Source organism: Micromesistius poutassou (assembly GCF_964030765.1).
Source record: "Micromesistius poutassou genome assembly, chromosome: 21".
NCBI lineage: Eukaryota > Metazoa > Chordata > Actinopteri > Gadiformes > Gadidae > Micromesistius > Micromesistius poutassou.
Window position 1 is genome coordinate 194800 of NC_140291.1, and position 23397 is coordinate 218196.

The 23397-nt window shown below is 50.2% G+C and overlaps 1 protein-coding gene across 1 annotated transcript in view; it reads right to left on the reverse strand.

The window, feature by feature from the left end:
- Window positions 1-6020: 6020 nt before the first annotated feature.
- Window positions 6021-23397, reverse strand: part of kcnh2b (potassium voltage-gated channel, subfamily H (eag-related), member 2b) — a gene marked incomplete at both ends in the record, with an annotated part of 104682 nt that continues 87305 nt past the window's right edge. The window contains 15 exon segments of the mRNA XM_084485513.1: window positions 6021-6374; window positions 6896-6994; window positions 7733-7841; window positions 9521-9710; window positions 10990-11128; window positions 12088-12239; window positions 12682-12784; window positions 13180-13373; window positions 14047-14299; window positions 15779-15826; window positions 15828-16030; window positions 17604-17744; window positions 19488-19582; window positions 20886-21040; window positions 22507-22645. Of these exon segments, the coding sequence (XP_084341639.1) occupies window positions 6021-6374; window positions 6896-6994; window positions 7733-7841; window positions 9521-9710; window positions 10990-11128; window positions 12088-12239; window positions 12682-12784; window positions 13180-13373; window positions 14047-14299; window positions 15779-15826; window positions 15828-16030; window positions 17604-17744; window positions 19488-19582; window positions 20886-21040; window positions 22507-22645 (2374 nt within the window).

Consider the following 23397-nt stretch of genomic DNA (forward strand, 5'->3'; position numbering starts at 1 on the left):
ACTTCAGTGCCTAACTTAACTTAATCAGCTCCACCTTTTCCGCTCCTTGTGGTACACATCTCTGATAAAGGCCTATTAAGTTCAATTAAAAAACTTTGATTAATCCACATCTGAACAGACAGTGTTTACACACCTCCTCCAATCCCAAAAGAAAGAAAATAACAAACGTAGGTTTGGTGGGTAAGTGAAAATCAGGGTTTTTTAAACACCTGTTATGTGCTTCAGGTATTAACACGGTATGTTTTCAAATAGGCCAGATGTTGTCATCCCAAACCACACTCCCAGATGTTTGGAGAATGGCACAGCGGGCAGTGAGTGTAGCCCATACTACCTGGGCATTGGACGAGGAAAAGGGATCACACATATGTCAAATGCTCTCGTATCTAGGTACCAAGCAAAGCCTACACAGCCTAAATCAGCCCTACCAAAAGAAACAGATTCAAGCGCTCCTACACAGTAAATGTTCCAGGACTGCGACACATGCATCACTCTGGTACAGAGCTGAGCCACACACTCAACAGAGAGAATCCTCTAGCATCTGGGATTCATTGTTTCCGCCGTTATTCCTGTCCCTGTCTTCCGTAACCCGGAAGTACTATATAAGTTATGTTCATAGGCCTCTCCCGTCACTCGGAAGTGTTCAGTGTTTTACTCTACAGTTTGCAAGCATACAGCGACAAGAAAGAGTGCTGCTTGGTGCGGCTCGCTCTGATGGGAGTCAGTGCAGCATGCAGTAAAAAGGTTCATATTAAGTCATGTTCATCACCACCGTCGCTCTCCTTTCATACCAATCGTTATTTATTACCAATATAATTATTGACATTAATGTTTTTTTAAGAAATTAGAACAGACTTTATTAAGTGAAACGTTTGTCATCTCTAAAGTATTCTGCATCTCAAAGCATGCCAAGGAAAGGTATTTCTTCTGTACTGCATAGTGCTGGCTATATGGGTGCCGCAGGATTACCTCTACGTTAGTAGACGTGGTCGTTTTTTCATTATGTACAAACAAAGGGCGGACAGAGCAAATCCAGTGTGGTGTAAACAGTTGCAAAGCCTGTTCAGGTGCTTCAGATATCTACAAATACAGATCCAGGGTGAGTCATAGAAAGGTGGACGGAGCTGAAAGCGCTCAGGGGAATGGAAGAGCTACTATCATGGGACGCCGTGTGTGTGTGTGTGTGTGGCCATGTTTATGTGTGAACGCTTGTGTGTGCTTCTATATCACAGAGAAAATGAAATCACTGACCAGTGCGTGTGAATGTGTGTGCGTACGCAAACACACGCACACAAATGCCCTTATGAGTAAGTGCATGCGGTCACTGAAACAGAGTCCTGGTAGTGAGCCATCGCATTGAACCAACGCCACTCCCAGACGGACGCACATCTGCATGTCCCTCCCAGCGCTACGATGCAGTATGCACTACACTACAGGGAGTCTGAGACGCACCAGGGCCGCTCAGACCGCGAGCTAGAACGGAGCTCAGAGTTCTGAACGGAGAAGACGTGTGAAGTCAGGCCACTGGGTGACGACTACTGAACTCTGGAGCAGAACACGAGTGCTCACTTCAGCGTTCCACTCACTCCACAGGAAACAGGTTCCATGCATGTTGTTTGGATGGTTCAAGACAGTAAAATCATACTAAGTTAAGATTTGTACCCAGACAACGTGGTATTGGTGAAATGATTATTAATCATTGAAGGAGCGAACATGTCTTCTAACAGTGGAAGCCGTTCCTAAGATGACCTCACCTGATCCTTGACTCAGAGACTTCACCTGAGTCAAGGATTAGCCCAATGACTCCAGCTCAGCCTAGCCGTGTAGGGCCCTACTAACCCTTAAGGAGGGTTTAAAGTGAGATGGATTCAACATAATGACCAGGACCTCAGGCAGAGATGGGGGGGGTTGGGCGCAGCTTGAGGCCAGAGCCCAATATTGAACTTTTTTAACTTCTCCAAACATGAAATCACATATGTTTTATTTTAATGTACTGTGAGTATAGTGGCAATCGGTAGTTTTGTTTTTGGAAGTAATTACCGGTGGCCACTGAAGTGTGGCTGCGATGTTGTGGATGGAAGAGCCCTCACGTCGTTGAGCTTTCCAGGGTGGAGTTGGACCTTTCATAATCAGTTTAGAATCATTAATGTGTGCACTTCAATACTTTTCATTTAATTGTGTTGTTTAATTTGAAGCAGGCATAGCAGTAGTACTAGATTTGATTTGTTGTCAATCAGGATCCCTTAGCATGAGGGTGACCTTAATGTGTCCCTGCTTCCTGCCCTTAAGCCTCCGTTGGTAGGATGACTTAAACAAAGTCCAGATGCTCTGAGAACTACAGGAAGCCACATTAGGTGGGCACCTTACAGGAAGCTGTTTTTGTAGGTGATATTATCAACCTTGTTCAACTAACGCCATATTAAAAAGATGCCAAATACAGCAGTGAACTACGGTCGATAAAGAGGGCAAAACCTCGAGCCACACCGTACAAACATGCATCACTTCGGCAGGGAAAGAGTCTGCATTGACAACCCAACTGTCGTCACTTCTATCTTAAACTTCACATCCCAAGTGACCTAACACATGACTTGAAGTGATGTTCTCCTTCATGTGATTTGACATTGCACTATTTGTAAAGTGTTCTCCTGCTTTGGTTCAACACTCACACGCACCTTTACAGAGTGTTAAGAATAGTGTTAGAACGTTACTGCGACATTGAGTGCGAGGGTGAATTGATGTGCATTTAGTGCCTCATTAACTCCTTACTCACATCTCACACGATCGCAGCGGGTCTGGGGAAGCTAACAGACGTTCCATTGGCTGAGAGTTTGAAGACCCCCCCCCCCCCCCCTCTGCAAACTGAACTTCTGGTCAGAATGTTTCTGTAACGTTGGAGTGAAAACTCTGGAAAACGTTTGTGCTTGAATTCCAATCCTGTTGGTGAGATCCCAGTCAGTCGGTCTTCTCGCTATTGGAGCACATCAACGCCGGGGCGGTGATTCTCACTGACCGCGTACCACCCGGAGATGAGCCATAGCGGTAGATTCAAACCTCACCGAGCGTTCATAATGATGAAGATGCTTTGAAAGGATGACAGCTTTACAAATGTACGTCGTCAGTAACGAATCCAACGCACAAAAAACACAGGGAGGAAGAAAACACAGTAACATACAACGCCTTCACACACCCCGCCCTCCGGCGCTGCAGAGCGGAGGGCGCGCACAGAGTGACACGTCACATAAATAAATAAATAGACAGCTGGGGCCCGCAAGCTGCAGCAGACACACACAGTGTTTACACACACAAACAGGACTTCATAGATAATTAGTAAGTAGGTCGATTTGTACTAAGTTATTATTCCAAGGTCATATTAACCTGTTTCTGCTTACTTCCAGTTTTCTTGACTGTTTAATCGCCAGTGTGTGTTTACCTGTTGGACTGTTTTCTACAACAGAAAGCAGTCCTGGATAATATTCAGAAAAATATATACTTTGTCGGGATATTATAATTATTTTTTTCATTTCGCCCCCATTGGACGGAATCCCTAACTATCTAACACGCTAACTACGGTGTCTCTGGTGTTTTGCTGAAGGACATTTTGGGCAGAACAGAATCCATTTGTGCTTCGTCTAAATGTGGACTTCTATGTACAATCGATTATGAACAGAGAAAGTGAAGTGAATCAGGTTAGCTCCTTTCTCTTTTGGGGGCATTTCTTCCAAATGTACAAAAGGAGGAACAGGTCAGAAGTGGTGCCGTGGCTAACAGAGCTACTTTGCTAATCTTAGATGGCTCTTATCCTATTCGTTTCTGTATTTTACAAAGGACAGACATTCCAAAAGTAGAGACCAAGAAAGACCTGCGTCCACGAGGCAGTTCACCTCAGAGGTCATCGCCTTGTTTGCTTCGCTAAGTCTTCTATCTCCAGAAAAACAAAGGCCAGAGATATACGTGTATGCTTGTGTCACAAGCAATAAACAGTTCATAAACTGAGGTATGGAAATTTGACCACATGATATCAATTGTAGTTCAGCAGGGATTTTAGGGGTACCGTACTTCGATACAGAACTCTGAGGAATTGAAAGGGGCTCCTGAATACCAAACCCGGGTTTGTGTTTTTGTCCGTGAACTGCGTTCAACAGTTTCAGATCTTAAGAGGTTTTTTTTCGCCAGCTGGGATGAGCGTCTGTGTCTTGTTATCGAAGACCCTGGGTCAAACCCACATCCATTCCTAGAGAGTGCATGTTGAAGATGAGATCTTGCTACAGCTTACCTCTCCTCTCCTCTCCTCTCCTCTCTCTCCAGCTCCCCAGGACTAACTATTGCTTTGAGTTCCTTTCACTGGACGGTTAAAGCTGAGCCAATCACCTTCCAATGACATAACTTACCAACGTACCGTAAAGAAATCTGTCGCCAACATACAGACATTAGGAAGCCAAAAACATCCACCCCAAAAACCAAAAGACGTGTTACACATAAAACATACACTTGTCAGCAGTAAGGTTTTTCCCTGCCAATGCAAATGAAGATATGATCAGAGCGAGGGAACACACACCCCCACACACACACACACACACACACACACACACACGCACACACACACACAGATGTGCTGAAACAGTTGTACAACCAAGCAAAACAAAGGATATTTCCCTGTTGAGAGCAGGTCAAGGTCACTGACCCCCCCTCAGTTGAGAAGCATCTCTCTCCAGTGTTTGCATGTCATACAAACAGGAACACTGGTTCCACTGGTCTTTGTAAGCTGGCAAACTGGTAATATATGATCAATTTATACACGCTGAAATTACTCCGGGTTGGGTCTGAAAATAAGATTAAGGACCAATGAAATCTGAGGTAGCAAATCGAACTATAGTAAAAAATAAGAATGATCGTACAACTGTTATAATGGATGAATGAAACCCTCAAAATCAAAGCAGGCCAATAAATATTCCTAACAGCGTCAGACAAACGGCCGTCTATGCACTACTGCTGACGTTGTACATTATTATTATTATTATTATAATGGTTCTGCTGAGAGTTGATGACTAAGACTGCTGTTCACCCAGAGTGAGCTGATGAGTTCAGGGTTACGATTGGCCGTCTGTTCTGTTCGTCAGGAAATGTCCTCGTCTACAACCTCCAGTACAGACCGAGAACCTCCTGAGATGGGCGGGGCCATACGGGATGGGCGGGGTCATACATTGTGGGCGGGGCCATATGGGATTGGCAGGGCTATACGGGATGGGCGGGGCCATGTGGGGTGGGCGGGGCGATCAGCATTCTGTTAGGCCAGCTAACTCTGGAGTTCCCCGACAGTGTGCCTTGCTATTTAGCTTTTCGGAAGCGCCACGGACATGTAGAGTAGAGAATAATAATAATATTAAGAATATTAATAACAATATTAAGAGTTTCCTCAAGGTTTTCAGTGCAAGACGTAAATGGCTACTTGGTTTGTGTAACTCGGTGCTGTCGTGTCTTCTTGTTGAGTCGTCCAACGCTGGACACAGCAGTAAAGGGATCGGTTTACCGGTTCAGAGTCACTGGAGTCAGACCTCTGGACGGGCCGGACTACATAACAAAAAGCTCCTCTCAGGCTTAGTTTGTGTTTTTTTGGTTAAAGTTGTGTAATTGTACCAGTGTTTGAAAGTGTAGAAAGTTCCAGAGACTTAGGAGAGGATTGTGTGTGTGTGTTTGCGTATGCGTTTGTGTGTGTGTATGTGTGTGTGTGCGTGGGTGCATGTATGCGTGCGTGCATGCGTGTTTGTGTGTATGTGTGTATCTGTGTGTGTATGTGTGTATCTGTGTGTGTATGTGTGTATCTGTGTGTGTGTGTGTGTAGGATCCCACATGTTGACCTCGGTCTAGTGGGGGGGGGGGGTGAGGAGGTCAGAGTCCGCCATGTTGTCCTGCTCATCAGAAGGGCCCCGAGAAATGGAAGAAAGAACCCAGAGGGGGGTCCCTCTGAGGGGTCCCTCCCAGGGGTCCGCTCCGCCCCCCCCCTCCCGCCCCGGCCCTCCGGCCCCTCAGCTCCCTCCCGGGTCCGAGCCGTGTCTCTGTGGGGTCCGTGAGTCCAGCGGGGTCTGCGGCTCCTGGAGGGACCTCCTCCGCTGGGCCTCCAGGTCCAGGGCCCCCCCCCTCCCCGGGCTGAGGTCAAAGCCGGAACCCCGGGAGGCCTGGTTCCCAAAATCCAAATCCAGGATGGGTCTCAGGGCGGGACCCAGGTCCACCCCCGTGGCGCTGCCCAGTCCCAGGTCCCTCTCCAGGTCCGTCTGGTCCAGACCCGGCCCGGGACCGCGGCCCGGACCAGGGGCGTCCTGGGGGTGCAGGGTCTGTAAAGGGGTTCTGGGAAACCCCAGCAGGTCCTGGGGGTCCAGGATCTGAGGAAGGAGAGAGGTTGTCTGAGTCTGAGGGACTTGAGAAGGTTCTCTGAGTCTGAGGGACTTGAGAAGGTTCTCTGAGTCTGAGGGACTTGAGAAGGTTCTCTGAGTCTGAGGGACTTGAGAAGGTTCTCTGAGTCTGAGGGACTTGAGAAGGTTCTCTGAGTCAGAGGGACTTGAGAAGGTTCTCTCTATGAGTCAGAGGGACTTGAGAAGGTTCTCTGAGTCAGAGGGACTTGAGAAGGTTCTCTCTATGAGTCAGAGGGACTTGAGAAGGTTCTCTGAGTCAGAGGGACTTGAGAAGGTTCTCTCTATGAGTCAGAGGGACTTGAGAAGGTTCTCTGAGTCAGAGGGACTTGAGAAGGTTCTCTGAGTCAGAGGGACTTGGGGAACCCGTGACCCTGATGGAGATCCGTTGGATCCTCTGAGCTCTATGTGACACCATGTCTCAGAGAGAACTGGTCTGGTACTGGTCTGTAACCAGTTTGCTGCTGGACTAGGGTCGCCCTGGGGGGCTTTACCTGAGATAGGGAGTTCAGGGTATCAGCCCCTACGGGCCGGACCAGTCTCTCTCCTGGTCCTGGTCCGGGTCCTGGACCGGGACCGGGGTATGAGGAAGCCTGATGAAGGGGTGAACACGTCATTCATGTATTCATTTGAAGGTTTTCTTTTTGATGGGTTGGAGGATAAAGCAGTGATCCTGTTTAAAAGGCCTCTCAGATTAAAGAGCCGCTGCACCAGGATGTATTTACGCTCTGCGTCACGGCTCATACTAATAATCCACACAGGAAGACGCACTTAGTAAGATGCTTTTAGTATAAATCCAAATCTAAAAAACGGTTGTAAATATAGCTCAAATCAAAGTTTGTGTGTGTATGGTGTATGTGTACATGCGTGCGTGCGTGTGTATAGTTACGGTGTGTGTGTGTGTGTGTGTGTGTGTGTGTACATGTGTGTGTGTGTACGTGTGTGTGTATGGTGTATTTGTACAGTGTATATGTTTGTGTGTGTGTGTGTGTGTGTGTGTACGGTGTGTGTACGTGTGTGTGTGTGTATGGTGTGTGTATGTATGTATATGTGTGTGTGTGTGTGTATGTGTGTGTGTGTGTGTGTACGGTGTGTGTATGTGTGTGTGTGTGTATATGTGTGTGTGTGTGTGTACGGTGTGTGTATGTGTGTGTGTGTGTATGGTGTGTGTACGTGTGTGTGTGTGTGTGTGTGTGTGTGTGTGTACGGTGTACATGTGTGTGTGTGTGCGGTGTGTGTACGTGTGTGTGTGTGTGTGTGTGTGTGTGTGTACGGTGTACATGTGTGTGTGTGTGCGGTGTGTGTACGTGTGTGTGTGTGTGTCCACTAACCTGCGGGGGGCAGGGCGTCACCGTGCTGTACGCGGGGGGCACCAGGGCCATCTGTCTCTGCAGCAGCTGCATGATGGCTCCGATGTCCGTGGACATGCGGCTCTCCAACCTGACAGACACACAGCATCCCTCACAGCACCTCTGGTGGAGCCAGGAGACAGGAGGAGGGGACCCCGAGGAGGGGGCCCCGAGGAGGGGGCCCCTGAGGAGGGGACCCCGAGGAGGGGGCCCCGAGGAGGGGGCCCCGAGGAGCCGTCTCAGAGCACGGCCCTCTCTACCCTCCTGGCCGTCTACCGCCGCGCTCACACTGCGCCCGTCCCGTGGACGGATGGCGGCGGTACGGGGGGGTTTTGATAAATCCACGTGTTTTCCCGGGTTGTATTACAAAGGCCGTCTCATTGGACGGTGTATTTGCGTATATTTGCATAACGTGATCTGATTGGCCGACGGATCCGTCGCCGCCTGAAAAGTTGAACATTTCTCAACTTTTTGACACAACGGAGCCGACGGAACGGACAGACCCACAATGCATTTGGAGAGCGCCCCACGCAAAGTCAATGAGACCCGTCGACGGACGTATGCAGTGTGAACGCGGCGTTAGGATCACGGTCCTCTCTAGCCCTCGGTTCCCTTCAGGTTTTTGAGCTGCTTCTGCAGCAGGTCTAGACTCTAGAGGGGTCTCTACCTGTTGAGCTGCAGGTCTAGACTCTAGAGGGGTCTCTACCTGTTGAGCTGCAGGTCTAGACTCTAGAGGGGTCTCTACCTGTTGAGCTGCAGCAGGTCTAGACTCTAGAGGGGTCTCTACCTGTTGAGCTGCAGGTCTAGACTCTAGAGGGGTCTCTACCTGTTGAGCTGCAGCAGGTCTAGACTCTAGAGGGGTCTCTACCTGTTGAGCTGCAGGTCTAGACTCTAGAGGGGTCTCTACCTGTTGAGCTGCAGCAGGTCTAGACTCTAGAGGGGTCTCTACCTGTTGAGCTGCAGGTCTAGACTCTAGAGGGGTCTCTACCTGTTGAGCTGCAGGTCTAGACTCTAGAGGGGTCTCTACCTGTTGAGCTGCAGCAGGTCTAGACTCTAGAGGGGTCTCTACCTGTTGAGCTGCAGGTCTAGACTCTAGAGGGGTCTCTACCTGTTGAGCTGCAGCAGGTCTAGACTCTAGAGGGGTCTCTACCTGTTGAGCTGCAGGTCTAGACTCTAGAGGGGTCTCTACCTGTTGAGCTGCAGCAGGTCTAGACTCTAGAGGGGTCTCTACCTGTTGAGCTGCAGGTCTAGACTCTAGAGGGGTCTCTACCTGTTGAGCTGCAGGTCTAGACTCTAGAGGGGTCTCTACCTGTTGAGCTGCAGCAGGTCTAGACTCTAGAGGGGTCTCTACCTGTTGAGCTGCAGGTCTAGACTCTAGAGGGGTCTCTACCTGTTGAGCTGCAGCAGGTCTAGACTCTAGAGGGGTCTCTACCTGTTGAGCTGCAGGTCTAGACTCTAGAGGGGTCTCTACCTGTTGAGCTGCAGGTCTAGACTCTAGAGGGGTCTCTACCTGTTGAGCTGCAGCAGGTCTAGACTCTAGAGGGGTCTCTACCTGTTGAGCTGCAGCAGGTCTAGACTCTAGAGGGGTCTCTACCTGTTGAGCTGCAGCAGGTCTAGACTCTAGAGGGGTCTCTACCTGTTGAGCTGCAGCAGGTCTAGACTCTAGAGGGGTCTCTACCTGTTGAGCTGCAGCAGGTCTAGAGGGGTCTCTACCTGTTGAGCTGCAGCAGGTCTAGAGGGGTCTCCAGGGGGTCTCTAGGGGGTCTCTACCTGTTGAGCTGCCTCTGCAGCAGGTCCAGGCGTGACTCCAGGTCCGAGCGCTGCTGGCGGTTCAGCCCGCGGAGGGGGGCGCTGGCCCGGGGCGGGGAGGGCAGGCTGCACCGCGGGACCTCCTGGTACTGGGGGCCGGGCCGGGTCTCTCCCCAGAAGCTGAAGATGTTGGACACGCCCGAGAACGCTCCTGGAGGGGGTAGAGGGGAGGAGGGGGGCGGAGGGGGATGATTCAAATTGCCAAAATTGTGAAATCCAACCTAACTCTGCTCTCCTAATGCTGCTGATTCACTGCGCCCCATTGGCTCTATCCTGAGCCAATCAGAGTGCATTTTACATTCCATAATCACTCTCTGCCGAAGTCATCTGTCATTTGACTCTAAATACAAGATGAAGGCAAGGCAACTTTATTTATAACGCACTTGTCATACACAAGGCAGACTCAAAGTGCTTCACATGTAAACATTGTCATACAATAAAAGAAAATAATAGTACAAGTAAAAAAGTAAAATAGATAGAAAATAAAGGCAAAGTAAAAAAAAAAAAAAAGCATTTTAGAAAGTGCAACGTATTTAAGATCAACAGTCTCTGATGCCCACGTCATGCAATTTTCGGGACTTGGCCCGACCTAAAGGAACTTGGTCCTTATCCTGGGAGTCTGACCCAGACACACGTCGTCTCTCCACAACCTAAAGGAACTTGGTCCTTATCCTGGGAGTCTGACCCAGACACACGTCGTCTCTCCACGACCTAAAGGAACTTGGTCCTTACTCTTTCACATTCGTTGGGACTCCGACCCGACCTAAAGGAACTTGGTCCTTACCCACGTCGGGACTCCGACGTGGGAGTTAATTGCCTCACAGCAATTATGCTGTGAGGCTAACGATATCAAACCACCATGGGTTCCAGTCCCGTTTTAAATCATCTTCTCGTGCGTGAGGCACAAAGTCGGATTACAAGGAAGTACAGAGATACTCTTTCATCAGTGGAAGAACCAACTCTGGATTGATTTCCTTGTTACGTTTAGTACTATTTTATGATCCTATTGAGTATTCTAAGGTTGTCTCAGTGTCTGATGTGGGGGGGTGTACCTGACAGGGCGTTGTCTCAGTGTCTGATGTGGGGGGGTGTACCTGACAGGGCGTTGTCTCAGTGTCTGATGTGGGGGGGTGTACCTGACAGGGCGTTGTCTCAGTGTCTGATGTGGGGGGGTGTACCTGACAGGGCGTTGTCTCAGTGTCTGATGTGGGGGGGTGTACCTGACAGGGCGTTGTCTCAGTGTCTGATGTGGGGGGGTGTACCTGACAGGGCGTTGTCTCAGTGTCTGATGTGGGGGGGTGTACCTGACAGGGCGTTGTCTCAGTGTCTGATGTGGGGGGGTGTACCTGACAGGGCGTTGTCTCAGTGTCTGATGTGGGGGGGTGTACCTGACAGGGCGTTGTCTCAGTGTCTGATGTGGGGGGGTGTACCTGACAGGGCGTTGCAGGTGTTCCCCGTCTTGGCGTCTCCGTCGGGGTTCTGGCTGAAGCTCAGGGGCGGGGCCTGGGCCTGCAGGGGGTCCAGCAGGGTGGACCCGGGGGCCAGAGAGCCTCCAGCTGGGTCCTCGGCCTGAGGCAGAGCAGAGCCTCGTTAGTACACACCTCGTTAGTACACACCTCGTTAGCACACACCTCGTTAGTACACACCTCGTTAGTACACACCTCGTTAGTACACACCTCGTTAGCACACACCTCGTTAGCACACACCTCGTTAGCGGTCTGCTGTCTCCACAACGCACTCAGACTACAGGAGCTAACGGCAGGAGCAGTTCACTCAGACGTCTGGCCTGCGGTGGCCTTCTGCCGGGAACACGATGAAGGATGTCTTATGAAATGTAACATCAGATGGATGACTACTGGCAACGCGTCAAGCCAAGACAACTCCACTTGGATGCCAGCCAACATCTGAACGGAGTATAAATGTTTTGAATGGCGGGGATAACGGTGAGTAGCCCCGTCCGTTCTGCGGGCGATTTGAGTCGGCCCTGCAGGAGGGTCTGGAGAAGAGCAATACATTTCTTTCTAGTTTCGATACGTTTTTGCGGGAGCCAATCACCAAGCTGGCTTTTCCCCCTGGCGCGCTATTGGCTGGTTTAACACAATGGCAACAGGGAACTCCGCCCATCGATCACGCCTCTTGTGCTGAAGTAAACGACAGCAGCTTCCCCAGACCAACGTGCAATCTACGACTGAGCTTGGTCTGGCTACAGCCAGGCTAGTAAAACGTGCTAATGGCCGCGGACAAAACCTTGACTGTAACAGAGAACCAACCCCACCATCGGGTTGTCTGTTGCATAATCATAGTTATTGAAAAGGAATGGTGATGATTGAATGGGTGAATGAGTGAAGAGTGAACAAGTTAACTAGTAAATTATGTGAGAATTTACGATAAGTGAATGAGTGAAGGAGCTATGAGTGAAGAAGCGATGAGTGAACAAGTGAATGACTGAATGAGTGAATGAGTGAACGGGTGTTGAGTGAATGAGTGAATAGGTGAAGGGGTGCGGTGGGAGCAGGGAGGGAAGTGACCTCGTCTCCGCTGGAGGGGGAGGACAGGGAGCTGCGCTGCCCGTCCCAGCTCGGCTTCAGGCCCTCCTCCGCCTTCTGGTACCCCCCCGCCGACCGCCTCCTCCGCCGCACGGCCTTCTGGGACTTCTTGATCTCACCGGCGTCCGCGTGGTCTGGAGGGGCGGTGAGGAGGGAAGAGTAAAGAATGATGACCAATAGGGAGCATTGTGGGCGACATGTGTCTCAGGAGGTACAGCGGGTTGGCTGGTAAATCAGAAGGTTGCTAGTTCGATCCCCGGCACCTCATAGCTGTGTGTCGAGATTTCCCTGAGCAAGACACCTCACCCTGACTGCTCCCCAACGAGCAGGCTGTCACCTTGACCCTGCTGTCGGTGTGTGAATGTGTGCATGAATGGGTGAATGTTTGTAGAGTGCTTTGAGTGGCCGCTGGTTAGAGTAGTGCAGTATGAATGCAGTCCGTTGACCATGACTGAAGCTTGAGCGTTATCTTCCTGAAGCCCAGCGCTGAACCGCGTTAAGACTGCAGTCCATCACTGGGCCCGTTGATTGTGTCGCCGTCGTTAAAGTAAGACGAAGGCTTGTGTGCCTGTTTACCTTTCTCTGTGCGCCGTCTGAAAGACAGCTTGCGCCGCCGCAGTTTGTTGAACCCCCCGCCGTCCGAGTCGTCGCTGGTGGGCGAGCCGGGGATCATGTTGGTCTGTAAAGAGATCGAGAACGCTCACAACCTCAGGGCTCACCTGAGTCATGGCACAGGGTGAACCCACGGCCGCGTCAACACCGCTCTCTCTAACCGCTGCTCTGCTCCTCTGAGACCACAACAACATCACATCTACATTCAGCGTGTTTAGCAGACGCTTTTATCCAGAGCCACTTCCAATAAGTACATTGGAAGGACAAACAAACAACAATATATCGCTGTCGGTACATTAACGATGTTCATAGAACCAAGTGCCAAGCACTAACAACGCTACGCAATGCTAAGTACTATTTTTAAGTGCCAGTACAAGAAGTACAGCATAGAATAAGTGCGTACATTAGGTGCAACAACATCTGGATGAACCCAGGGGCCGCGGCCCGGGGCGGGGCACCTACGTCTCGCAGGTTGAAGGTGATCTCCAGGTTCCCCCAGAAGTGCTCGCTGAACTCGGGGTACATGTCCAGCACCTCCTGCACGTCCTCCCGCAGGATCTTGTGGAGGTCGCAGTAGGTCAGCGCCCGCACGTCGGCGTTGGACTTGCCGGGCCGCGTGTACAGGTTGATGGGCTCGCCGAAGATGTCGTTCTTCCCTGAAGGGAGCGAGAGCGAGCGGAGAGATTTAGCGTCCGAGCGGGATGAACTCTGCACTGCGTCTCGCAGATGGAGACTCGGTCATAAGACTGACCCCAGACCAGCTCTCGTATTGAAGCTGGTCTGGGGGAAGTCTGGCTTTACAAATACTACACAACTTGAGAGTAACTCCTAATACAAACGGTACGTTGGGAAAAAACTAAATGGGTGTGAATTGGAATTGGTTATTTGGAATTGGACGGCCACATTGACAACGGTGATTCCCAAAGGTTTCTGTTTCACAGGACAAGCCGTGATGTATTAAAATCAACATGTATCAAGTCGTCTTTACAGTGCTCTTCCTCCCCAGCGGAGGGCGCTATAGGAACGAGGAAACTATCCTCAGTGGAATCATCTGCGAGCACCACCTGACCTCCCAGAGGAACCACCACCCCTCTCCACCAGACCTCCTCCTCCATCACCACCTCACCTCCCAGAGGAACCACCACCCCTCTCCACCAGACCTCCTCCTCCATCACCACCTCACCTCCCAGAGGAACCACCACCCCTCTCCACCAGACCTCCTCCTCCATCACCACCAGACCTCCTCCTCCATCACCACCTGACCTCCTCCTCCATCACCACCTGACCTCCCAGAGGAACCACCACCCCTCTCCACCACCTCCCCCTCACCCAGGATGGCCACCACCACGTCCCCCCGGAGGATCTCGATGGACCCGCGGGAGATGAAGTAGAGGGCGTTGAGCACGTCGCCGGCGTGCACCAGGGTGTCGCCGGGCGGGGCGTGCGTGGTCTTGAACTTCATGGCCAGAGCCCGCAGACAGCCCTTGGTGGAGCCCTTGAAGGCCTTGCAGTTCTGCAGCAGCGTGCGGTTCAGGTGCAGACAGATGTCCGCCTGCAGGCACTCGGGGAAGCCCTTCAGCACCTGGGGACGGGGAGAGGGGCCCGGAGGAGAGGGGACGGGGAGAGGAGAGGGGCCCGGAGGAGAGGGGACGAGGAGAGGGGCCCGGAGGAGAGGGGACGAGGAGAGGGGAGAGGGGACGAGGAGACGAGGAGAGGGGAGAGGGGAGAGAGGAGAGGGGAGATAGGACGGGGAGAGGGGAGAGGAGAGAGGGGAGAGGGGAGAGGGAACGAGGAGAGGGGCCCGGAGGAGAGGGGACGGGGAGAGGGGAGAGAGGAGAGAGGAGAGGGGACGGGGAGAGGGGAGAGGGGAGAGGGGAGAGGGGAGAGGAGAGAGAGGAGAGGGGAGAGGAGAGAGAGGAGAGGGGAGAGGAGAGAGGGGAGAGGGGAGAGGGGACGAGGAGAGAGAGGACTGGTTAGAGACGACCTGTATTCAACAATGCATCAATGAATCCTTTCCCCCCACCCCCTTTTTTTATATATAAAATGTTTTATTGTGATTTAAATACATGTAAGATTTTTTCCAGATTTTCATGCTAATTTTTTTCTTTCTCTTGTTTTTCCAATTAAAAAAAAGAATAAATTTTTTGTCATTGTATTCTTTCTGAAAACCAATAAACACAATAAAAAAAAGAGAGATGACCTGTATCCGTTTAAAAGAGGTATGGGTCGTGGAAGGTCCTCTTAACAGTAAATAACTAGTTTATAAATAATCATTATTCATTAAATACGTGAGATCAGCCTGATGTTTCTAGGAAAGAGCCAGGGCCAATCAGGAGCTTCACTAACTCGTTTTCATTGTCATTCCTTTACCTCCATAGCAGAGACCATAAAGGGGTTCAAAAACAAGTAGTCTCGTCTTTATAAGGCAGTGCGGTCATAACAATGAATAATTGGTGCAAAAATGAACACGTCTCAGCATTTATAACTTTACGTCAACAAAACCATAACTACAAGAGCCATGTACCTCTCTCTGTCTGAGAGAGAGAGAGTGAGAGAGAGAGAGAGAGAGAGAGAGAAACAGAGAGAGATAAGAGAGAGATAAGAGAGAGAAACAGAGAGAGCGATGAAGAGAGAGAAAGAAACAGAGAGAGAGAGTTAAAGAGAGAGAGATAAAGAGAGAGGGAAACAGAGAGAGAGAGATAAGAGAGAGAAACAGAGAGAGCGATGAAGAGAGAGAAAGAAACAGAGAGATAGAGTTAAAGAGAGAGAGATAAAGAGAGAGAGGGAAACAGAGAGAGAGAGAAGCAAAGAGATGAATAGAGAGAGAGAGAGAGAGAGAGAGAGAGAAACAGAGAGCGGTAAAGAGAGAGCGAGTGACAATAGGACGTGTTCCTGGTGGGCTCCTGGCTCACCGCCCCATCCCGGGTCGAGCGCTGTGGTCGTGCTATGGTACGCCGTGTGGTACTCACGGCGTTGATGCCGTTGGTGTAGGACCAGGCGTGCTGTGGTACTCACGGCGTTGATGCCGTTGGTGTAGGACCAGGCGTGCTGTGGTACTCACGGCGTTCATGTCGATGCCGTTGGTGTAGGACCAGGCGTGCTGTGGTACTCACGGCGTTCATGTCGATGCCGTTGGTGTAGGACCAGGCGTGCTGGAAGTACTCCTCCAGCCGCTGCCTCAGCGGGTTGGGGATCTGGTGGAAGCGGATGAACTCGCGCACGCGCAGCATCTGGGTGTGGTAGCGCGCCGTGCCCGAGTACAGCCGCTGGATGATGGCCGACACGTTGCCGAAGATACTGGCGTACATCAGGGCTGGAGGAGGGCGGAGGAGGAGGGCGGAGTCAGCGTGACCGTGGTGATGGAGGAGACAGAACAGAGCAGGTGATGGGAGGACGGATGGATGGACGACGACCTTTAACCTCTGCTAGTCCCCCTCCCCACCATCACAGCAACACAACACACCACGGGTCGCCCTGTGTGTGTGTGTGTGTGTGTGTGTGTGTGTGTGTGTGTGTTAGTGTGTGTGTGTGTGTGTGTGCTGTGGCGACTCGTCTCTGGCACAGCGCCCCTGGAGGTCCAGGGGGGCAGGTTGTGGAGGCGGTGTAACACAGATTTCCCACAGATGGCGCCAGTGAGAGCATTGGTGACAGCCAATCAAAGGAAATACGGAGCACCTGAGGAGCAGGTGGGGAAGCATGCTTAAATCTTAAACAGCCTGCTTCCACACTCATTCAGGGCGCTCCTGGTCTGTGTGTGCAGAGAGACCAGTCGTCAGGGGTGAGGTGTTTCCACCCTGAACAACAAGACTGTAGATTCCTCCAAAGATGTTTTTTTGTTCTATTTAGTAGTAAGATACTTTCTGTTTGGTTTTGATTAAAAGTGCCGTGTTGGCTTGAACTAAAACTCGATTCGTGGGCTGTTTGGGACGAGGCGGTTCACTCTAGCTGAGCCGGGTTGCCACAGTGTGTGTGTGTGTGTGTGTGTTAGTGTGTGTGTGGGTGTTAGTGTTTGTGTGTTGTATCATTAGTAAAACATTAGAAGGAAAACATTGATTAAAACCCAATATTTGACCAAAGTATCCTACCCAAATGCATCGGGCATCAACTGCTTTTCAAAGCAGTTGACCGTAAAGTTCTCTTTACGGTTATTAATGTTTTATTACTGCAGTTAATTTAACGTGTAGACTGTCGCCTGACAACGGAGGAAATGACTTCATGGTGACATGGGTAAAATGAATGACCCAATTAAATCAGAGGATATTACACAGTGCTGCTGCTATCTTTCTCCATCATGTGTACCCTGATTGCTGGCTATGATTGATTCTTCCACTGCCAAAGGTGGACGCCTCGATGTCAAACAGAACTTAATGAGTTAAGAGAAGGTGAAGTAATTATACAACAAGGTTGGTTAGTAACCCACGAGAGACAGTAAGAACCAGGCTGAGGACATACAGCCTGGTTCATACCCTGAGAGACAGTAAGAACCAGGCTGAGGACATACAGCCTGGTTCATACCCTGAGAGACAGTAAGAACCAGGCTGAGGACATACAGCCTGGTTCATACCCTGAGAGACAGTAAGAACCAGGCTGAGGACATACAGCCTGGTTCATACCCTGAGAGACAGTAAGTAAGAACTAGTGTGTGTGTTTCTCTGCTCCTCTCTCTCTCTCCTACCTCCTCTCTCTCTCTCCTACCTCCTCTCTCTCTCCTCTCTGACATCCCCTCTCATATCCTCTCTCTCTCTCTCTCTTACCCTCAGAGACAGGGGGTATGGACCAGGCTGAGGACATGCATCCCCTCTCACCCCCCATGAGGGACAGGGGGTGTGAGGGAAGGACCTACATCCTGGTCCCTGAGGGACAGGGGGTGTGAGGGAAGGACCTACATCCAATGAGCATGACGCAGATGGAGAAGATCTTCTCAGAGTTGGTGTTGGGCGACACGTTCCCGAAGCCCACGCTGGTCAGAGAGCTGAAGGTGAAGTAGAGAGCTGTCACATACTTATCCTTAATGGACGGACCGGAACCTAGAGAGAGAGAGAGAGAGAGAGAGACAGAGAGACAGAGAGAGACAGAGAGAAAGAGAGAGAGAGAGAGAGAGAGGAAGAGAGTGTGAAAGTGAGTGTGGGTGTGTAGTTTGGTACCTGGTATAGAGTCGTTGTGGTGTGTGTAGTTTGGTACCTGGTATAGAGTCATTGTAGTGTGTAGTTTGGTACCTGGTATAGTCGTTGTGGTGTGTAGTTTGGTACCTGGTATAGAGTCGTTGTGTGTAGTTTGGTACCTGGTATAAAGTCATTGTAGTGTGTGTAGTTTGGTACCTGGTATAGAGTCCTTGTAGTGTGTAGTTTGGTACCTGGTATAGTCATTGTAGTGTTTGTAGTTTGGTACCTGGTATAGAGTCCTTGTAGTGTGTAGTTTGGTACCTGGTATAGAGTCCTTGTAGTGTGTAGTTTGGTACCTGGTATAGAGTCCTTGTAGTGTGTAGTTTGGTACCTGGTATAGAGTTGTGTGTAGTTTGGTACCTGGTATAGAGTCGTTGTGGTGTGTGTAGTTTGGTACCTGGTATAGAGTCGTTGTAGTGTGTGTAGTTTGGTACCTGGTATAGAGTCGTTGTAGTGTGTAGTTTGGTACCTGGTACAGTCGTTGTGGTGTGTAGTTTGGTACCTGGTATAGAGTCGTTGTGGTGTGTGTAGTTTGGTACCTGATATAGAGTCCTTGTAGTGTGTAGTTTGGTACCTGGTATAGAGTCGTTGTGGTGTGTGTAGTTTGGTACCTGGTATAGAGTCGTTGTAGTGTGTATAGTTTGGTACCTGGTATAGAGTCGTTGTAGTGTGTGTAGTTTGGTACCTGGTATAGAGTCGTTGTAGTGTGTAGTTTGGTACCTGGTACAGTCGTTGTGGTGTGTAGTTTGGTACCTGGTATAGAGTCGTTGTGGTGTGTGTAGTTTGGTACCTGATATAGAGTCCTTGTAGTGTGTAGTTTGGTACCTGGTATAGAGTCGTTGTGGTGTGTGTAGTTTGGTACCTGGTATAGAGTCGTTGTAGTGTGTAGTTTGGTACCTGGTATAGTCGTTGTAGTGTGTAGTTTGGTACCTGGTATAGTTGTTGTAGTGTGTAGTTTGGTACCTGGTATAGTCGTTGTAGTGTGTAGTTTGGTACCTGGTATAGTCGTTGTGGTGTGTAGTTTGGTACCTGGTATAGAGTCGTTGTGTGTAGTTTGGTACCTGGTATAGAGTCATTGTAGTGTGTAGTTTGGTACCTGGTATAGAGTCGTTGTAGTGTGTAGTTTGGTACCTGGTATAGAGTCATTGTAGTGTGTAGTTTGGTACCTGGTATAGAGTCGTTGTAGTGTGTAGTTTGGTACCTGGTATAGAGTCGTTGTAGTGTGTAGTTTGGTACCTGGTATAGTCGTTGTAGTGTGTAGTTTGGTACCTGGTATAGTTGTTGTAGTGTGTAGTTTGGTACCTGGTATAGAGTCGTTGTGTGTAGTTTGGTACCTGGTATAGAGTCATTGTAGTGTGTAGTTTGGTACCTGGTATAGAGTCGTTGTGTGTAGTTTGGTACCTGGTATAGAGTCATTGTAGTGTGTAGTTTGGTACCTGGTATAGAGTCGTTGTGTGTAGTTTGGTACCTGGTATAGAGTCATTGTAGTGTGTAGTTTGGTACCTGGTATAGAGTCGTTGTAGTGTGTAGTTTGGTACCTGGTATAGAGTCGTTGTAGTGTGTAGTTTGGTACCTGGTATAGAGTCGTTGTAGTGTGTAGTTTGGTACCTGGTATAGAGTCGTTGTAGTGTTTCCCCAGCTGATCACCCAGAGAGTGGAGCCACCCGATGGATCCGTTGCGCTCCACGTTGCCGATGGCGTACCTGGGAGGAAGCCATTTTAGAGACTTGAGGGGCTTTGAGGGCCTTCCACATGAGGCCCTCTACAGCCTCATGTGGAAGTATGAGGCTGAAGAGCGCTCTAAGGGTGATGTAGAGCGCTCTAAGGGTGATGTAGAGGGCTCTAAGGGTGATGTAGAACGCTCTAAGGGTGATGTAGAGGGCTCTAAGGGTGATGTAGAGCGCTCTAAGGGTGATGTAGAGCGCTCTAAGGGTGATGTAGAGGGCTCTAAGGGTGGATGTAGAGCACTCTAAGGGTGAATGTTTAGGGCTCTAAGGGTAGATGTAGAGGGCTCTAAGGGTGATGGAGAGCGCTCTAAGGGTGGATGTAGAGGGCTCTAAGGGTGAATGTTTAGGGCTCTAAGGGTGATGTAGAGCGCTCTAAGGGTGATGTTGAGGGCTCTAAGGGTGATGTAGAGGGCTCTAAGGGTGGATGTAGAGCGCTCTAAGGGTGAATGTTTAGGGCTCTAAGGGTAGATGTAGAGGGCTCTAAGGGTGATGTAGAGCGCTCTAAGGGTGATGTAGAGGGCTCTAAGGGTGATGTAGAACGCTCTAAGGGTGATGTAGAGGGCTCTAAGGGTGATGTAGAGCGCTCTAAGGGTGATGTAGAGGGCTCTAAGGGTGGATGTAGAGCACTCTAAGGGTGAATGTTTAGGGCTCTAAGGGTAGATGTAGAGGGCTCTAAGGGTGATGGAGAGCGCTCTAAGGGTGGATGTAGAGGGCTCTAAGGGTGAATGTTTAGGGCTCTAAGGGTAGATGTAGAGGGCTCTAAGGGTGATGTAGAGCGCTCTAAGGGTGAATGTTTAGGGCTCTAAGGGTGATGTAGAGCGCTCTAAGGGTGATGTAGAGCGCTCTAAGGATGGATGTAGAGCGCTCTAAGGGTGATGTAGAGCGCTCTAAGGGTGATGTTGAGGGCTCTAAGGGTAGATGTAGAGGGCTCTAAGGGTGATGTAGAGCGCTCTAAGGGTGGATGTAGAGCGCTCTAAGGGTGATGTAGAGTGCTCTAAGGGTGATGTAGAGCGCTCTGAGGGTGATGTATGAGGGCTCTAAGGGTGATGTAGAGCGCTCTAAGGGTGATGTAGAGCGCTCTAAGGGTGATGTAGAGCTCTAAGGGTGATGTAGAGCGCTCTAAGGGTGATGTAGAGCTCTAAGGGTGATGTAGAGCGCTCTAAGGGTGATGTAGAGCGCTCTCAGGGTGACGTAGAGGGCTCTAAGGGTGATGTAGAGCGCTCTAAGGGTGATGTAGAGCGCTCTAAGGGTGATGTAGAGCTCTAAGGAGTCTGGTTACCAGATGCAGGCCAGCCAGTGGGCGATGAGGGCGAAGGTACACATGAGGAGGAAGAGGACGGCAGCGCCGTACTCCGAGTAGCGGTCGAGCTTGCGAGCCACACGGACCAATCGCAGCAAGCGGGCCGTCTTCAGCAGGCCAATCAGAGTGGTGGTCTGATGGGTCGGGGGAGAGAGAGAGAGAGAGAGAGAGAGAGAGAGAGAGAGAGAGAGGTGAACACAACAGTGCACATAGAAACTAAATCTAAATGAAGAAACTAAAGGTCCCTGGTGCTGTGACCCCAGAGCTAACAGAGGGCCCTGTATTCCAGGGACCCCGGGGGCCGCAGTCTGCTGACATCCATTCATCAGCCAGTGACACGCCCTGGCCCCGCCCCCTCACCACCACGCTGCTGATCTGAGCGCCGCCCAGGAGGGGGGGGGAGTGTCTGAGTTAGTGTGTGGTTGTGGGTGTGTGTGTTTCAGCGTCTTGAGTTAGTGTGTGTGTGTGTGTGTGTGTGTGTGTGTGTGTGTGTGAGTGTAAGTTTGTGTGTGTGTGTGTGTGTGTGTGTGTGTGTGTGAGTTAGTGTGTGTGTGTCTGAGTTAGTGTGTGTGTGTGTGTGTGTGTGTGTGTGTGTGTGTGTGTGTCTGAGTTAGTGTGTGTGGGTGAGTTAGCGTGTGTGTGTGTGAGTTACTGTGGGTGAGTTAGTGTGTGTGTGTGTGTGTGTGTGAGTTAGTGTGTGTGTGTGTGTGTGAGTTAGTGTGTGTGCCCGTTGGGTAAATGATGACCCTGCTCTAAAGAATATCTCCTCTGCTTGGCTCAGCGGTCCTCAGTACCGCCAAGATGGACCTGGCATCTGTCCTGTACTACTGCCCTCTGAAACATAACACCACCCCCTGCCTGCAAGTCTCCCCTTCACACTCTTCCTCCTCCTTCTCTCCTCCACCAACTTTCAAAGTATGCCCAAAGTCACCTCCATTACAGGTCTTCTCCCCCCTTCCTCACCTCCTCTCTCTCCTCCTCTTACCTCCTCTCTCACATCCTTTCTCCTCTGACTCTCTCTCCGATCTCACATCATCTCACATCCACCCACTCACCTCCTCTCTCTCTCACCTCCTCTCTCTCTCACTCCTCTCTCTCCTCTCCTGTCTCTCCTCTTTGCTCTCTCTCTCTCCTCCCCTCTCTCCTCATCTCTCACCTCCTCTTTCTCCCACCCCTCTCTCTCTCCACTGTCTCTTCTCTCTCTCCTCTCTCTCCACTCCTCTCTCTCTCTCCTCTCTCTCCACTCCTGTCTCTCTCCTCTCTCTCTCCACTCCTGTCTCTCCTCTTCGCTCTCTCTCTCCTCTCTTCTCTCACCTCCTCGCTTCTCTCTCACCTCCTCTCTCCTCCTCTCTCTCCTCTCTCACCTCCTCTCTCCTCCTCTCTCTCTCTCACCTCCTCTCTCCTCCTCTCTCTCTCACCTCCTCTCTCCTCTCTCTCCTCTCTCTCTCACCTCCTCTCTCCTCTCCACTCTCTCTCTCCTCTCTCTCTCACCTCCTCTCTCTCCTCTCTCTCACCTCCTCTCTCATCTCCACTCTCTCTCATCTCTCTCCTCTCTCTCACGTCTTCTCCACTCTCTCCTCTCTCTCACCTCCTCCCTCACCTCCTCTCCGTTGCGGTAGATGAGCAGGTCAAAGGGGATGGCGGCCACCATGTCGATGAGGAACCAGCCCTTGAAGTAGTGCACGGCGATGCGCAGCGGGTGGCTCACCACCTCGTCATTAACGTTCACGTAGGTGGTCCTGGTGGGCAGGGGAGAGCGTGAACTGGGAGGGTTCTGGTGGATGGGTGAGGGCTAAGACACTAGCATGGAGGGGGCTACAGCTAACAGGAACATTATGCTAGCATACCTTCAGTCCTTTACTGTAAAATCATAAATCAATAGTCTATATACCGTGACCTGGGATAATGAAACAAACACAACTATCTCCCCATAATATCAAATATATTTCACTATTATTGACTAAACCATGACCATAAAACCATAAAACTAACATATTTACATTCCAATTCTCTTATCATCCCAAAATAGCGGCGGACATTGATCGATAGATTTAAAATACCTTTTGCATGCATGCCCATATTAGATGTTTTCAGGTCTTCATAAATCACACAGAGAGCGGACTCTCTCACTCACAGACTCTAGTTTTCCATTTTAACAAGACCAGTACAAATAGTTGTCATCTGTTCTTTCAATATGAGATGAATTTAAGTAGTTCTGTGAAAAGCAGAGTGTAAAAATAACTGAACAAATACTGAAAGATGTGCTACTTGTTCATCATGTCTCGTCTTTTGTTTTCTAATATTAAATTTCCTCTCATATAGAAACAATAACAACAAAACAGGAACGCTCGGTTTGGGGAAAAAGAATTTAAAGCAAAAACAACTACATTCCCCTGAAGAAAAGCTCAACATTCTTTGTGAAGGACTCCATCTCTGCGTGGACAAACCTACGTCAACTCTGCCCCACCAGGAGAGCTGTCCAGCATGAGTC